Source organism: Bufo gargarizans, chromosome 3 (assembly GCF_014858855.1).
Source record: "Bufo gargarizans isolate SCDJY-AF-19 chromosome 3, ASM1485885v1, whole genome shotgun sequence".
Taxonomy (NCBI): Eukaryota; Metazoa; Chordata; class Amphibia; order Anura; family Bufonidae; genus Bufo; species Bufo gargarizans.
In genome coordinates this window covers 84,626,837-84,644,838 of record NC_058082.1, presented here as the reverse complement: position 1 = coordinate 84,644,838, position 18,002 = coordinate 84,626,837, and the positions used below count along the sequence as shown (strand labels likewise).

Here is an 18,002-nt window from a genome sequence, read left to right as displayed (position 1 = left end):
TGAACACCCTGCGATTTTGCAAGTTCTCCCACTTAGAAATCATGGAGGGGTCTGAAATTCACATTGTAGGTGCATTCCCACTCTGAGAGACAGAATAAAAATAAAAAAATCAGGAAATCACATTGTATGATTTTTAAAGAATGTATTTGTCTTGCACTGCTGAACATAAGTATTTGAACACCTGAGAAAATCAGTGTTAATATTTGGTAAAGGAGCCTTTGTTTGCAATTACAGAGGTCAAACGTTTCCTGTAGTTCTTGACCAGGTTTGCACACACTGCAACAGGGATTTTCGCCCACTCCTCCACACAGATCTCCTCTAGATCTGTCAGGGTTTGGGGCTGTCGCTGAGCAACATGGAGTTTCAGCTCTCTCCAAAGATGTTCTATTGGATTTAGGTCTGGAGACTGGCTAGGCCACACCTGAACCTTGATATGCTTCTTACGGAGCCACTCCTTGGTTATCCTGGCTGTGTGCTTCGGGTCGTTGTCATGTTGGAAGACCCAGCCACGACCCATCTTCAATGCTCTGACTGAGGGAAGGAGGTTGTTGCTCAAAATCTCACAATAAATGGCCCCATTCATTCTCTCCTTAATACAGTGTAGTTGTCCTTCGCAGAAAAGCACCCCCAAAGCATGATGTAACCACCCCAATGCTTCACAGTAGGGATGGTACTCTTGGGATGCAACTCATCCTTCTTTTTCCTCCAAACACGACGAGTGAAGTTTAGACCAAAAAGTTCTTCTTGTCATCTGACCACATGACTTTCTCCCATGCCTCCTCTGAATCATCCAGATGGTCATTGGCAAACATCAGACGGGCCTGGACATGTGATGACTTGAGCAGGGGAACATTCAGTGCAATGCATGATTTGAAATCATGACGGCGTAGTGTTCTACCGACAGTGACCTTTGAAACTGTGGTCCCAGCTCTCTTCGTGTCATTGACCAGCTCCTCCCTTGTAGTTCTGGGCTGATTCCTCACCTTTCTTATCATCAGTGATACCCCACGAGGTGAGACCTTTCATGGCATGGAGCCCCAGTCCGAGGGAGACTGACAGTCATCTTTAGCCTCCTATATTTTCTATGCCAATTGCTCCAACAGTTGATCTATTTTCTCCAAGCTGCTTGGCAATTGCCCCGTAGCCCTTTCCAGCCTTGTGGAGGCCCACAATTTTGTCTCTGGTGTCTTTTGACAGCTCTTTGGTCTTGCCCATGGTAGTAGTTGGTGTCTGACTGACTGTGGGGTGGAGAAGGGGTCTTTAAAGAGCTCAGACAGGTGCTACTAAGTTAGATTAATGAGTGGAGTAGAGGTGGACTTTTTGAAGGCACAGTAACAGGTCTTTGAGAGCCAGAATTCTTGCTGTTTCTCAGGTGTTCAAATATTCATGTAAATTCTTAAAAATTCATACAATGAATTTTCCTGAATTTTTTTTATTTTATGCTGTCTCTCAGAGTGGAAATGCGCCTACAATGTGACTTTCAGACCCCTCCATGATTTCTAAGCGGGAGAACTTGCAAAATCGCAGGGTATTGAAATACTTCTGTTCCTCACTGTATCTAAAAACAGAAAACAGGCAGCACTCCAAAAATATTAAGTATTCACCTATGTGGGTATGCGTCGTCTCGGCTCAGCTCTAGCTCTGGTTTTAGAAAGTCTCTAGAGCTGAGCCGAGACGTTGCGTACCCACATGAGTGAATAAATACTTTTCATTTTGGAGTGCTGCCTGTTTGCTGTTTTAGATAGATAGATAATGGATATATATGAGATTAAGAATTTTCTTTAAAAATAAAAAACACGTATGGAACAAAAAATGGATCCTCACATTCTGCACGAGTGAAATAATAGCAGATCTAAACAACAAAGTAAACGTATAATATACTCCACTATATAATAGACACCAGCAGTAAAATATGAGGCTCCTGGAGCTTTCTACAGTAAAAGTTACTGCTGGTGTCATCATCCTCAGTGTCATCTGCTGCTGGTGCTAAAACCGTCATTGAGGTCAACAGCAGTGTTCTCTTCTTCTGGGAATATTAAATCAGTGCGGCCCATTAAACTCCATGTTTTATCACCATGATGTACTGACATACAGACAGGATAACAAGCGTCATTTACACATAAAACAAGCTGAGATATCTGCTACTGTACATACCAGATGCTTTACAGTTATGATGACTTTTCCTCCATCTAAATTAAAGAGGACCTGCCAGCTCTACAGACGTGCCGGTTTTAGTAATTGCTTGCAATTCTGGATCATCAGTCATAGCACTATACATTGTGACGTTCCTCTCTTACTTCTCCTAAAATTAAGCATTCAACATATCAAGGGAAATGCTAACACTGGCAATCTGTATAAGGACACACCTTATTGAATTGGCAACGCCCAGTTGCCAATTTATTCATCCATCTCCAGGAGGAATTGTGAAGTTTTAAGAAAACATGTTCCAGAAATTTTATTTTATAAGAATGCAAGAATTTAAGGGCTTTCTCTGGGGGTCAAAATGTAATTTTTAATAGCTCAGCCTACCCTAGGACCATGTATATTTTAGCCCCCAGTACAATTTTCTACTGCAGCTGTGTCCTGCTGGAGTAATCACCACCATCATAGAGATTGATCATATAGCACCAGCAGATTCTGCAGCACTGTAAAAGAATTGGCTATTATTAATGACAGATTAAAAAGAAGCCAAATGAACTATCAATATGCTTTTGGAGTGTGGGAGGAAACCAGAGTACCCTCATGAAAACACAGGGAGAACATACAAACTCCAAGCAGATGTTGTCCTTGGTCGGATTTGAACCTAGGACCCCAGCGCTGCAAGGCACCAGTCCAGTGCTAACCACTGAGCCACTGTGCTGCATCAAATGAAATGTTTATGTGTATGGGGGTGTTGCGAGGGTGTCGGGAGAGATAGAAGCTATTTAATATGTATGACTGCCTTAAGATGGGCAAGGGCACTTCCAATCCTTTTTCAGATCCCCACCGATCACACATTGACGGCCTATCCTAAGAATAGTTCATGAATCTTTATTGCTTGAAGAACCCATTTAAGACAAATTTTTTAAGTTTTGCTTGTATTAATTTTAATGGCTTTAATTACCATTGGGAATGTGGGTGGTAAGGATGTTTAGGACCAGATAATACAAAATGAAACAGAGGTAATTGCACCTAGAGGTCTGCACCAGTTGGTTCTATCCAGTCCTTCCAGCTCCTCCCAATAGTAAGACATCTGAGTTTGTTGAGCTGTAAAGTGCACCTCCAATAATATCAAGTTCTGGATTTGTGGTGGACTACAATGCATATACTGTACATGACATTGATTATCATTGTCAACTTCTTAAAGGGGTATTACAGATTTTTTATATTGGCGGCTGATCCTTACGATAGGCCATCAATATCTGATCAGTGGGGATCCGACACTCTGTCTGTTCCTGAGTAGCTCCATCCCCTGCTCCCATTGAAGTAAATAGGATCAGCACTGCAGTAGCCAGCTCTTCCCTCTTAACTGCTTACACTGTCCACAGACTCTTAATTGCCTCTAACTATGCCCTGTTCATCAGCCATTGCTGCCACTGATTACATTCTTCTAGTCCCTATAGCAGGACCCCACACCACAACCATCTCACTTCTGTAGGTTAACCCACCCCAAAGCCCCTGCACTGGCAGCAGGACAAATAATATGGCAGGACAACTCGCCAAGATGCTCCCAGCAAATGGATGCTCAGAGTGCTCTTCCTCTTTACCCTATCGCGATGACCCAGCACTGCCTTCTCCCCTGTTGGATGGTCATGCATGGTCTTCACTGTACCCACTACCAGCCCAAACAGTAAGAAGCTTGTAATGGTTCTACAGCTTGTCCCTAGCTGTGGAGGATGGAGCCAGACCTCTGCTGCCCGGTACAGTCCTCTACCTGAGAACCTGTGCTTGCAGCCTCCATCAGTACCAGCATCCAGTCCAAAATGCCATACAGGCTCACCATGACATTCCACCTCAGGAGAGACCACCATAACTGCTCCTGCCTCCCTATCACTCATTTTAGGAACAAGATGGGGGGAGACTACTACCCTCTAATGGAGACGTAGGCCTGGATCAGGTGCAGGATTCAACCTGATTCAACCAAATGACAAGTGAGAGGAGCCCTACATGTGGCCTGCACTGGATCCTCAAGGAGCAGAATTTATCAGTGTATGCTGGGACTTGTTTTATTCTTACTTAGTGCATATATATATATAGAATTTAAATCCCTGTAACATGTACAATTCAGCTTTTAAGAATCATCATTTAATGGGTTACAAAAGTTTGTATTGCTCCACAGCTACTGTTCTGCAACCTACTTTCTTCTCTTAGATGCCGTCCAAAAGCTGGAATAGCTTCTGCTCATTAAAAATGGTTTCCAGCTGCCAGTGTAGTGGTGCCAGAGGATCGTATGCTTAGCTATAGCATAAACTCACCGCATGCAGCCGCACACACAACTAACCAGGAAAGCATCTTTATAAGTATTCTAGAGCATCCAGGCAATATCAGTCTCATAAAACATGGTGGGCAGACATAAAACCTCAACCATATGCACATGCGGATCACATAAACTGCATATATATACCAAAACACCCGCCGTGCTGCTTTATGGTGTGCGCCTACGTCATCCTTCAGAATAGTGATGCCGAGCATAATAATATAAATTCTAGAGGTTTCGTTGAGGTTGCAAATTAGAGAAGTGTTGCTAAACACAAGGGTATCTGTCAGCAGGATCAACACTATTAAACCAGACATAATGCCTGGTAGGGCTGACCCTGCTGATTAAAGACTGTGCCTATAGTCCAACCTTCATGCTTAAAGAACCTATACTGGAGTATAGTTTAGTTTGCATTGTCTTTTTTTGCCCCATTCCTCTGGAGTTGTAGTTACCATCCAGACTTCGGATGAGTGAGGTTCTTGAAATTCGATTAGGATTTGATTTGGCCACATCGGTCAGGTGATTTGATTTGGGTCCAAATAAATTCAACCGGAATCGAAAGTGCTCTAATTTTCCTGAAAAGTTGACTTTCTGGGGTCTCCTGAAACTGTATGCAACTCATTTCAAACTCTGTAACATCAAGACAGCATTAGTCATCTTAACCCTCTTAAGGACGCGGCCAATTTTCATTTTTTGCATCTTCATTTTTTCCTCCCCGACTTCCAAGACCCATAACTTTTATACCTTTTATTCACCAAGCCTCATGAGGGCTTATTTTTTTCGGGCAAGTTCTATTTTTAATGCCACCATTTAATTTACTGTATCCTGTTTTGAAAACCCAGGGGAAAAAAATCTTTGTCGTGTGAAAAATTTTAGAGAGCTTTATGAGACTTTTTTTTTTGCAGGATGTGCTCTAGTTTTTATTGGTACCATTTTAGGGTACATTTGGAAAGAGCAAAGTAACCAAATGGTGCATTTTTTTTACAACATTCAGACATTTTTGGACATGGCAATATCTATTATGTTTATTTTTTATTGTTTATGTAAATTTGGGAAAGATGGTGATTTTAATTTTACATATTTTTTTCTTTTATCTGTAATTTTTTGTCTCCTTAGGGACCCGTACATCCAGTCCTCAGATCAGTTGTACCATAGACTGCAATAGAATAATAATGCAGTTTATGGGATTCTGATAGGCTGCCCTTCAGGACATGCTTTGGGCTTAGCTTTGAAGCCAGCTCACTATGACAGACCTGGGAGCCGTCACAAGGCCCCAGGCTATTATAGCAACTATTGGAGCCCCATGATTTTGCTGCAGGAGGGCAGATTGTGCCCTCTGCCTCTTTCTAAGTGCTCAAGGCTGTATTACACTGGCTGATATTTCGGCCGATAATTGCTAACGAGTGTTCGCGTGCTCATTCATCGGGCAATTCAGATTTTTAAGCATGCTGTGTAATAGCGATCTGCCTCCAGCAAACCAGTAGACAGTATGGGGACGATGGCATAGAGATCGCTCCTCCCCATACTGCATGTAATAGCAGTGGTCTACTCACTAGCTAACAAGCGATTCCCACAAGGGAATGCTTCTCTCCTGATCAGACCTGATAAACGAACACAGCACTCAGCAATGGAAACAGGAACATCCTTAAAGAGAAGGCAGTAGAAGACTGTGGCTGAAAGATTTTTTTTTATATTTTTTTTTGTTCAGAAAGTAGTTTCTATTTTAACCAAGAACATATCGGCAGGCAATTCATTATTCACTGGCAGAATTATGGAGGCAAAGCTGAAGTTTGTCTTTAATTTTCAGTATACAGTACATCTTAATTTTTTTATTTGCTGACATTTTTTAGATTCCACAGTTCTTGCATAACAGAGCCATCCAGCAATGGCACTTCCATAGCAGTGCCAGCCCGTAAAAGTGCATTGCAATTAAAACAGCTAGCAGCAGCGCCCAGTGCGCTATAAAACCATAAACTGGTGAAATCCATCAGCAATGGAGAGAGCACTGATTTACGGCATTGCAGTTTCATTTTTTTAAATATTTTTTTAAAGCATGTAATTGTAGATACTGTATTATGTCAGTTTTTGTCTATAATAAGATTTTTTTCCTTTTCTTGTAGACTGGAATGGGACATTTACGTGTTACAAGTGAGGGTCTACGTCTTGAGGGGGAATCGGAGTTCCTTTATCCTTTGTATGCCAAAGAAATTCGTTCAAGGCTGGTAAGTATTTCATGCAAATTCTATGGAAATACGACAGCACAAGAAATTCGAGGATTAAAGGGGCTGTCTCACTTCGGCAAATGGCATTTATTATGTAGAGAACGTTAATACAAGGCACTTACTAATGTATTCTGGTTGCCCATATTGCATATTTTGCTGGCTTAATTCATTTATCCATAACATTATACAGTGCTCGTTTTCAGAGGTTATGAGCAACCTGCAACCCAGAAGCGGTGGTCATGCTTGGACACTATAGGAAAAAGCGCAGACCTCTCTGGTGGCTGGGACCGTTGGAGCGCATATCTCGGCCACCTTGTATCGGCGCTGCAGCGGTGGCCGTAACACCTGGAAATGAGCCGTGTATAGTGTGATGGAAAAATAATTCCAACCAGCAAAGGAGACACTATCGACAATCACAATACATAAGTAGGTGCCTTGTAATAACTTTGTCTACATAATAAATGTCATTTGCTGAAGTGAGACAACCCCTTTAGACCTTAAAGTTTAAAAAAATTTAAAAAAAAAATTTGACATAGTGGCAAAGGTTATGATGAGCGGGGGTCCAAGTGCTGAGACTCCTGCCAAGTCGTTAAAATGAGGAGATAAAAGTGATAATGTCATAAATATCAGATCGGCGGGGGTCTGATACCCGGCACCCCGACGATCAGCTGTATGGGAAGGCGCACGCAGTTTGCACGTGCCGTTTCCCGTCTCTCTTCCTGCTCTGCTGCTTTACCATAGACATACAACAGTGAGCAGGAAGAGAGATGGGAGACGGCACATGCAAACTGCGTGCTCCTTCCCTTCATACAGCTGATCGGCGGGGGTGTCGGGTGTGGGACTCCTGCCAATCTGATATTGATGACCTATCCTGAGGATAGGTCATCAATATTAAAAGCCCGGAGAATCCCTTTAATATATTCATTATTTGCTAATGCTGAAAATGATTTAATTTTCTTTGTTATGAGAAATTTACATTTTCTGTGCTGATTACATAACTATTTCATCTTCCCTAACTGGAGGCTAACAGATCTCCACAGTCATTTCTAGCAATGGATTAAATGTCGCTGTTAAAGACTGGTGGTGTTAATAGAGTTTTACTTTTTAACTAAATCCAATTTGATTCATTTTCTGTATGTTCCATTGTGGCATTTAATCTATTGTAATAAATGTCTTGTTGAGAACAGTCTCTTTATTTCCCTCTGCTTCACTGTGGAGTCCTCATTTGTGTTCACAATTAATGGCAATGAAATATCACATTGATTGGGTTATTGGGTTCATCAACGTATTTTGTGTTCTGATTGTAGACACAAATGTAGCAAGAATATTAAGTAAAAGTGCAAAAAAAAGGTTTAGAGGGTCACTGAAGAAGACCTGCCGGTGATTTACCGGTAAGTACACAGGGTAGCATGCAGCACACTATATAGAATATACTGTATATGATGAACACAAAAGAGGACCTATTGCAGATGTTCATTATTGTTAGGGATGACCGAACCCGAACTTTACAGGTTCGGGTTCAGTGTCCTGCATAACGGAAACCAGGATGGATCCATTATGCTGCCCATAGACTTCTATTATGATGGAATGCAAAACTGAATGCCTCTTAAAGGCTTCTGTTTTGCATTTCATCAACAAATTCCGTTATATTCCGTTATTTCGGAATCCATACCAGCATTTCTTCAGAGCCCGAACGCTGAACCCGAACTAGTAAAGTTCGGGTTCACTCATCCCTAATTATTATTTGGTAGGGTATGCCATAAATGTCTGTTGTTGGTACCACCTCTCTGCACTTCCTCGCTTCTACCACCTTCCTCCATCTCCATCCCAACTGATTCCACAGAGACAGTAAACAGAGAATGGAGAGAGGGGCAACGCATGAACCTCCAAATCAAAAGAAAAAAGTCCCATTAACTGGGGAACACTTACATGGTGGCCTCCTTTTCATTTTGTAAGCTGTAGATCCGCCAAATCCCAGGCTCCTCTTATGCCACTGAAGATATGCTGTGTATAGGTAGTCCAGGACACTTCCTACTGCTCCCCGATTGGCTAATTCAAAAAGCAGGGCTGGACAAGTAGGACGTTTTTTCAGACTACTGATGCATAGTGTGAATCCGGCAGTCTGAGAGGCGTTGCAGCCGTCTTGAATAAGAGAGTAGGAGTCAGGGTATTATCAGATCTGCAGCTGAAAAGATGAAAAGTAGGACACCATGTAAATGTTCTGTTTTAGAGGTGAGCAAATTTCTTGAAATTAGTTTTGAGTCCAATCTAAATTAATTGGTTGAAAAACACAATTCATGTCTGTATCGATTCTCACCAAATTGCTCCAATTGCCTGAAAATTGGTATGTGACGCTCTCCTAGAACTGATATTTTTTCTGTCTTGTCTTTCTCTCTTGTTTTTATTTTTTTCAATTTTTTCTCCCTCTCCCTTTCCCCTTTTAAGCTGTTTAAAGGGGTTGTCCTGCCATTTATATTGACGACCTATAGTCAGGATAGGTCATCAATATCTAATCATCGGGGAGCCGACTCCCGCCACTCATGCCATTCAGCTGTTTGAAGAGGAGGCAGTGCTTCCTCATTTACCGCTTTCCGCTACTCATATAGACGCATATGCAAAGTGGAATTCCAGCGAGTTGGAACGTCGGGATGAAGCGGTGCAATGGCAGACTGTTCCGTCACTGCAAATCCAGAGGGGAATTACTTGCCACATAAAAATTGCTTAAAGGGGTCGTCTCAGCTCAAACAAGGGGGGCATATCACTAGGATATGCCCCCATTGTCTTATGAGTGCAGGTCCCACCGCTAGGGCCCGCACCTATATCAGAAACAGAGCCACGCAAAGTGGTGGCTGGAGGACTCCGGTCCGGCCACCACCAAGCTCTCTCCCCATAGAAGAGAAGGGGACAGCACTGCGCATGACCGGCCACCGCTCTCATTCACTTCTGTGAGCCTGACGTAAATTGCCTAGTGGCGGCCCTCCACCACTTTCGGGGCTCAGTTCTTGACATAGCGATATGCCCCCTACCGATATGCCCTCATTGTCTGAGATGAGACAACCCCTTTAAAGGCGAGGATAGTCTTCTGGACATGGCCAGCACCCTTCCCGCCCATGGACATAACATCACAGGAAATAGCTACATGGACATGGTCATGTGACCCCAGCCTAGAACAGGAAATAGGAGCAATAAAGGTAAAATAAATATATTACAAAATTACAGCGACCTCCATGAATGATTATTTTAAAAGATGTTGATGCAAACTGAAAAACCTCTTTAATTATTTATGTAAATAAGTCAGTGCACAAAGCAGATGGTGCATTTTCTATATGTAATATGTTATGTTTAATATATGTCTCTTTGCCACAGGACAATTCCCTGCATTTGCAGTCTTCTCAAAATGTAACCGTAAATGCAAGAAACTCCGAGGGGCAGATCACGGGCAGATTAACAGTGGGTAAGTCAACCCTGGGGAATGAAGAATGCATTTATTCCCTTGGAGGAAACTTGAATATAAAAAAGTTGTCTTGTGGTAGAGCGCCAGCTTACAATTTTGTTGCTTTAACTCTCTGAGTGAATCCGATTAGTAATGGTCTAAGGATGATAATTATGAGTAGACCATACCGCACATTTCTAGGTAATGAATATGCCTACAGTACTAAATAATGAAGACAGAAATTCTGAATATCACACATAAACAAAATATACAATGCAATATTTTTCAGCGTAATGTTCGATATATTTAGATAGCAGCTGAGGATTGATTAAACAGCAGAAAACCTGCCTACCCTCAATTGTACTGTGCTGCTATAAATGAGAAATATTGTAGAACTGAAGAAGAGGAAACATTAAACATAAAACACAAAAAGACTACAGAATGTAAAAGAAAGAAAACTTCTCAGCATTGTGTTTATATATTCCTACCTGTAACTTCGGTTTTTTTAAGTCTTTTATTCCCTTTTAATGGGTTGCAGATTTCAAAAACCCATTCTGAAGCACTCTACTGTCTAGAGCAGGGATGCCCAACCTGCAACCCTATATCTGTTGTTAAACTACAACTCCCACCATGCCCTGCTGTAGGGTGATAGCTCTAGGCTGTCTGGGTATGCTGGGAGTTGTAGTTTTGCAACAGCTGGAGGGCCGCAGGTTGGGCATCCCTGGCCTAGAGCAAGGAGCAGCTATAAAGAGGGTCTCTTGCTCTGGAGGACCCGACCTGCCTGTGCATTCCTATGTCAGCTCCTTGATTTCAGTGGGAACAGTATAATGCTTCATTTCGTCTGCGGTGGTGCTGCTCAGGTATATGACACATCCACATGGATATCGCCAAAGATCAGGACTGAGCGCTCTACAAAGTGAATGAATCCTTATGGCAAATATCTTTTGGTCTCTGGCTTCTGCTTCCAGATACATCATGGTAAATTCTAGTTCAAACCAATTAAATCCATGTCATTGGGGCATGCCATATAGTTACTCTATGATGACCTGTGGTAGATGTTTAAACCTCTCCTGACATGTCTGTTTTAGTAACAATTTGCATTCCCTATGTTATATCAATTCTGAAGCATCTATTCTTATGACTCTATGATGTGCCATTCCTCTATTATGCCTTCTAGAAGTTATGAATGAATTGCTAGCAGTTAGCAATGACAGTCCAGATAGGTGTTAGCAGTTGTGTGTCCCTGCACAGTCTGACACTGGCAATATTGATTGAATAATGTCAGGCTGTGCAGGATCACACCCCCAACTAGTAACACCCATGTGGACCTTCATTGAAAAATTACTGGTAATTAATTCTTAACTTCTAGCAGGAATAATACAGGAAAGGCACAAAATAGAGTCATGAGAATAGAAGCTCCAGAACTACAGTCCCGATCAAAAGTTTAAGACCACTTGAAAAATGGCAAAAAATCATATTCAGCATGGCTGGATCTTAACAAGGTTCCAAGTAGAGCTTCAACATGCAACAAGAAGAAATGGGAGTGAGACAAAACGTTTTTTGAGCATTCAATTTAATGAAAACAACGAATAAACTGAAACAGGCTGTTTTTCAGCTGATCAAAAGTTTAGGACCACACCTCCAAAAAAAAAACGAAACCCCCCCCAAACAGAAAACCAACTTCCAAACATGAACTCAGTAATGAGTAGCTCCGCCGTTATTGTTTATCACTTCAAAAATTCGTTTCGGCATGCTTGATGCAAGCATTTCCATGAGGTGAGTGGGAACATTTCTCCAAGTGGTGAAGACGGCCGCACGAAGGCCATCTACTGTCTGGAACTGTTGTGCATTTTTGTAAACTTCCCTTTCCATCGATCCCCAAAGGTTCTCAATTGGAACACGCAGGATGGGCCAAAAAGAGAGATGTTATTCTCCTGGAAGAAGTCCGTTGTCCTGTGGGCATTGTGTACTGTAGCGTTGTCCTCTTGAAAAACCCAGTCGTTACCACACAGACGAGGGCCCTCAGTCATGAGGAATGCTCTCTGCAACATCTGGACATAGCCAGCAGCCGTTTGACGCCCCTGCACTTTCTGAAGCTCCATTGTTCCACTGAAGGCAAAAGCACCCCAGACCATTATGGCACCCCCTCCACTGTGGTGCGTAGAAAACATCTCAGGTGGGATCTGCTTGTCATGCCAGTAACGTTGGAAACCATCAGGACCATCAAGGTTAAATTTTTTCTCATCAGAGAATAAAACTTTCTTCCACCTTTGAATGTCCCATGTTTGGTGCTCTCTTGCAAAGTCCAAACGAGCAGTTCTGTGGCGTTCAAGGAGACGAGGTCTTTGAAGACGTTTTTTTGTTTTTGAAGCCCTTCAGTCTCAGATGCCGTCTGATGATTATGGGGCTGCAGTCAGCACCAGTAAGGGCCTTAATTTGGGTCGAGGATCGTCCAGTGTCTTGACGGACAGCCAATTGGATTCTCCGGCTCAGTGCTGGTGAAATTTTTTTGGGTCTTCCACTTGACTTTTTTGTTCCATAACCCTCAGGATCATTTAAGAAATTCCAAATGACTGCGTCCCACCTCAGCAGCGATGGCACGCTGTGAGAGACCCTGCTTATGTAGTTCAACAACCCGTTCAAAAAGGGAGAGTTTTTTTGCCTTTGCCATCACAACGTGTGACTACCTGACAGAAAATGACAGTGAATCCACATCTTTGCACAGATTTGGCCTTTTAAAGGCATGTGGTCCTAAACTTTGGATCAGCTAAAAAACAGCCTGTTTCAGTTTAATCGTTATTTTCAATTAATTTGGAACCTTGTTAAGATCCAACAATGTAAAATAGGATTTTTTGCCATTTTTCGAGTGGTCTTAAACTTTTGATCAGGACTGTATTATTGCATGGGGGATGCAAGTAGTTACTAAAACATACAACAATGTCAGTGTTAACCCAGCTGCTTGTACCTGCGATTCTGTTCCCACACGCAGGTATGGGTGCCAGGCTTTTTCACTCCTCTCCGTTGCTGCACGTAGTGCTGACAGGCGTGGGCAGCGAGGTTCTTTGCTGTGGTCTGCACTCCTTCCACCAGCATTCCCTCCTGGCTCCAAGCAGAGCTTGCACTCTGACTCAGAGTTGCTTGTGTGTATTTAGGGTGTGTGCTGGTGTGTCTCTTCTCCTTATGGTGAGGCAGCATGCGCACGTCTTCTATCTTCCCCAGCCTATGGCTGGTCTGCAGGAGGTATTTAAAGGCACCAACTTCTACAGGAAGGCGCCTGAGCAACTTAGGTTCCCATATATTCTAGTTTCCTGTTTGAACTAAGGTGTTCTGTTGGTTCTTGTCATTCTGTGTACTGAATTTTGGATTACATTTTACAAACTTTGCCTGATTGCCGCCTGCCCTGACCCTGATCTGCGTTTCCGGACTTTGCCTGCCCTGACTTCTGCCTTCTACCCTAACTACACCTCTGTGTGATCAGCCTCTGGCCTCCAAGCTTTCACTGGGTGTATTGTGTCACCTGGAGGTACGTCCAGTGGGTTCACACTCTGATTCCGATTCCCTTGTGTTCCAATTTGAGGTAACACCTCACTCCCTTTGGGAAAGTCTCTCCTCACCATCAGAGGTATCATGTGAAGAACAAGGGATGTTCTCAGACGTCACCCTCAGAGAGAGTTGGTCACGTCGGGCAGAGGGGTTCTCACCCACTAGTCATAATAGTTGGGAGAGGTTACTGGACTTCTTTAACGCCTTCCAGATACAGCCATTTTTCATCTTCCTGACTTGGACAAATTTAGCAACTCTGAATATGTGTCACTTTATGTGGTAATACATTTTTAATGCTTTTACTTATCCAACCATCGTACTTCATGTTAGTGGTGAATTTGAGCCGATGAGGTAGATTTATCATAGCCCAGTGGTGTATTCCAGGCTGACAACCAGATGCGCCTTTACCAAAGTTATGCAGAGGTGTATGTATTTTTGGTAAAGAAGCGTTTAAAAAGTCACAAACACACAATTTGTAACTTTTTCACACCACATAAATGGTGTTTTTTAATGATAAATATGGCCCGATATATTTTACCTTTATTTATAAATAAAAATCCAAAGTTTTCCGAAAATTTTGAAAAATACACTATTTTCTAAATTAGAATTTCTCGGCTTTCGGATAGTGATAACTCATAAAATAGTTATTAATTAACATTTACAATATATCTACTTTATGTTGGCATCATTTTGTAAAAGTAATTAATTTTTTTAGTTTATTAAAAGGCTTAGAATTTTAGAAGCAAGTTTTCAAGAAAATTTCCAAAACCGACTTTTTAAAGGTCCAATTCAGTTATGAAGTCACTTTGAGGGCTCAGGGATGTCAAACTCGTGGCCCTCCAGCTGTTGCAAAACTACAACTCCCATCATGCCTGGGCATCCTACAGCTATCAGGGAATGCTGGGAGTTGTAGTTTTGCAACATCTGGAGGGCCATGAGTTTGACATCCATGGCTTACATAATAGAAACCACCCACAATTGACCCCATTTTGGAAACTACACCCCTCAAACTGATTTAAGAAACCTTAATAACCTGTAAAGTGACACAGCAAGAGTAAAGCCTCTTTCACACGAACGATACAGATTGGCTCCAGATGCGTTCAGGGTGCGAGTGAAACTTTTTGCAAGCAAGTTCAGTCAGTTTTGTCTGCGATTGCGTTCAGTTTTTTCACGCGGGTGCAATGCGTTTTTCACGCGCATGATAAAAAAACTGAACAACATCTCTTAGCAACCATCAGTGAAAAACGCATTGTATCCCCCACCTGCTTGCGGATGCAATTCGTTTTTCACGCAGCCCCATTCACTTCTATGGGGCCAGGTCTGCGTGAAAAATGCTGAATATAGAACATGCTGCGATTTTCACACAACGCAGAAGTGCTGCGTGAAAAAACATGTACACAGACCCATTGAAATGAATGGTTCAGGAATCAGTGCGGGTGCTATGCGTTCACGTCACGCATTGCATCCGCGCGGAAAACTTGCTCGTGTGAAAGGGACCTAACAGTAAAACAAACTTCAACATTTATTTCTCTGATTCAGCAGTTTACAGAAACATGCATGTAAACTGATGTATGGGCACACTGCAGGGCTCAGAAGGAAAGGAATGCCATATGGGCGCTATGTTGCATTTAAAGAGACCCTGAGGTACCCCTACATTGGAAAACTCCGAAAAGTGACCTCATTTTGGAAAGTACACCCCCCCCCAAGGAATTTTTCAAGGGATGAAGTGAGCACATTGACCCTACAAGTGTTTCATAGAATTTAGAAACACTTGGATATGAAAATGAAATATTACGCTCTATACCCAAATTTTTCATTTTCACAAGGGGTAAAAGGAAAAAAATCACCCTACAATTTGTTAACCATTTTCTCCCATATGTGGTTGTAAACTGCTGTATAGGCACAGGGTGCAGAATGGAGGGTACCATATATGGTTTTTGGAGGGCAGATTTTTGCTAGAATGGTTTTTGAGTGCTATGTTACATTTGAAGAGACTTTGAGGTAATTTTGGAAACTACACCGCCAAGGAATTTTACAAGGGGTGTAGTGAGCACTTTGACCTCACAGGTGTTTATTTAAAAAATATATATTTGAAAGTTTAAAATTAATACTATACTATATTCCCTGATGGTAGAAACACCCTCCAAGTGTCCCCAAACTGCTGTCTGGATATACTGCACGGCTTAGAAGTAAAATATGCCTATTTTGGCGGTTTACACAGCATTGGCTGACAGTTACTCAGACTCTGTTGTAAGATAAAAAAAGAAATGACTCATTTTGGAAAACAAACCCCTCAAGGAATTATTGGTTGTAGTGAGCATTTAAACCCCATAGTTTTTTTAGTTTTTTTTTTCAGAAATGAATGTGTAGTGGAAGGTGAAAAATGAAAATTGCAATTTTTCCACAGATATGTAATTCAGTGCCCAATATGTTGTGCCTAATTTGTGCAAAAGCAGCCCACTAATAATTATACTGTGTTTCTTGATAGTAGGGCTCCTGACATATGTCCCTAAACTGTTGTCTGGGCATACAACAGGGCCCAGGAGTGAAAGAGCACCATGTGAATTTGAGGCCTACTTTGGTGATTTGCACAGTATTGGCTCACATTTGCTAAAGCCCTGATGTGAAATAAAAAAGAACCCCTAAGAAGTGACCTATTTTAAAAAAAAACTACACAGATAGTGAACTTTTTTCAGAAAAAAGTGAATATGTAAGCTGCGAGGAGTATATCAGAGCGTGGTAAGATGGTAAAATTACTGGGTGCATAAGGGATAACATTATTAAACTATGGATGAGTGAAACACTTTGAGGCAATCCTTTATGCACAGGCCAGGCTTTTCAGGGCAGGTTTCGCAGTCGTTACGGTGGCTCAGTGGTTAGCACTGGTGCGCCCACAGTACTGAGGTTCTGGGTCCGAATCTGTGTGTTTCCTCTAAATGGTAAAACACTGGGTAACACTGACTTGGAAAAGGACGAGGGGACATCCTCTGCGTCTAGAAGAAACAAGGTTTGTACACAAACATAGAAGAGGATTCTTTACGGTAAGAGCAGTGAGACTATGGAACTCTCTGCCTGAGGAAGTGGTGATGGTGAATTCACTAAAAGAGTCCAAGAGGGGCCTGGATGTATTTCTGGAGTGTAATAATATTACATGTTATAGTTACTAGAGAGGGGTCGTTGATCCAGGGAATTATTCTGATTGCCTGATTGGAGTCAGGAAGGAATGTTTTCCCCTAAAATTAGCAAAAAAATTTTTTACCTCACAGGGTTTTTTTTTTTTTTGCCTTCCTCTGGAACAACTTGCAGGATAACAGGCTGAACTGAATGGACAGGTGTCTTTTTTCAGCCTTATGTACTATGTTACTGTGTATAAAAGGTGTCCTTTTATATCCCCCTGTGGCGAAAATAACCTTGCCACTGGGTTTTGGAGGGGCCTGTTTGCCAGCCTCTTGCCTCAGGATTATGGCCCATATACTAACTTTGAAGGAGAAGACAGACCGGCCGCACAGCCTAAATCTGTGGAACTGTTTTGGGCAGAAAAGCCAAATGTGACTTCCATGGAAATCGGGAACCCCTGCTCGGCTCTGGGTGATTTTTGGATATGTTGTTCACCCAGATCAGAGCTATCCATGGATGTATACATTATGGGGATATGTGCGGTTTTGAGGTGTTTTCTGTGTTTTGGGAAAAATGTGTGGTTTCTGTCTGTGAGTGATTAAGTTTGTCCATTATGTTTGGTAATTGTATCACAGGCAGAGCCCATTGTGTTTTGGTAATTGTATTTTGTTGATTGCGTCAAAGACAATGCCAGTGTGTTTGTTAATTGTGTCACAGACAATGCCATTGTGTTTGTTGAATAGGGTTCGTTTTGGGTTTAAACTGTACAGGATTGGCTGCTATGTCATGTCCTCAGTATGTCATGTGTATATAAGTCAATGCTGTGTGTTCAATAAAGAGTTGCTATTTTACATTCAACATAGAGCCTTGTCTCATGTGTATGGGGATTGCTATACGTGTATACTCCCCTGGCTATTACTCCTAGCTCTTGTAAGAGCTGTTCCTGTTCCTGGTTCCTGTGGTGGTTTTGGTGTAGAGTGGAGTGCTTGGAGTCCTCGGGAAGCACTAGGAGCATTCATCGACGGAGGTACCCGGTCGGGGTGTCCAGAGATCTGTTACACCCCCTTTTGGAGCACATTCTGCATCTTTTTTGGGTCCTTCCCTTCCTTGCTATTTAGGGTACTTCACCATGGAAATGCTGCTCTGGTACATCATGGACACCCTCAATTCTAGAAGTATTATGGCTCTTCCCTTCCCGATTTTGAAATTAGGGCCTTGATCACCACTTCTT

At 42.2% G+C, this 18,002-nt stretch overlaps 1 protein-coding gene across 3 annotated transcripts in view; it reads left to right on the top strand.

Annotated features, from left to right (window-relative positions):
- The window catches only part of SGCG (sarcoglycan gamma), a 297,260-nt gene that overhangs the window by 191,728 nt on the left and 87,530 nt on the right, over nt 1-18,002 (top strand). For all 3 annotated transcript variants that reach the window (XM_044285025.1, XM_044285024.1, XM_044285026.1), the window contains exons 3-4: nt 6,577-6,678; nt 10,045-10,132. In XM_044285025.1, the coding sequence (XP_044140960.1) occupies nt 6,577-6,678; nt 10,045-10,132 (190 nt within the window). The remainder of the gene's footprint in view (nt 1-6,576; nt 6,679-10,044; nt 10,133-18,002) is intronic.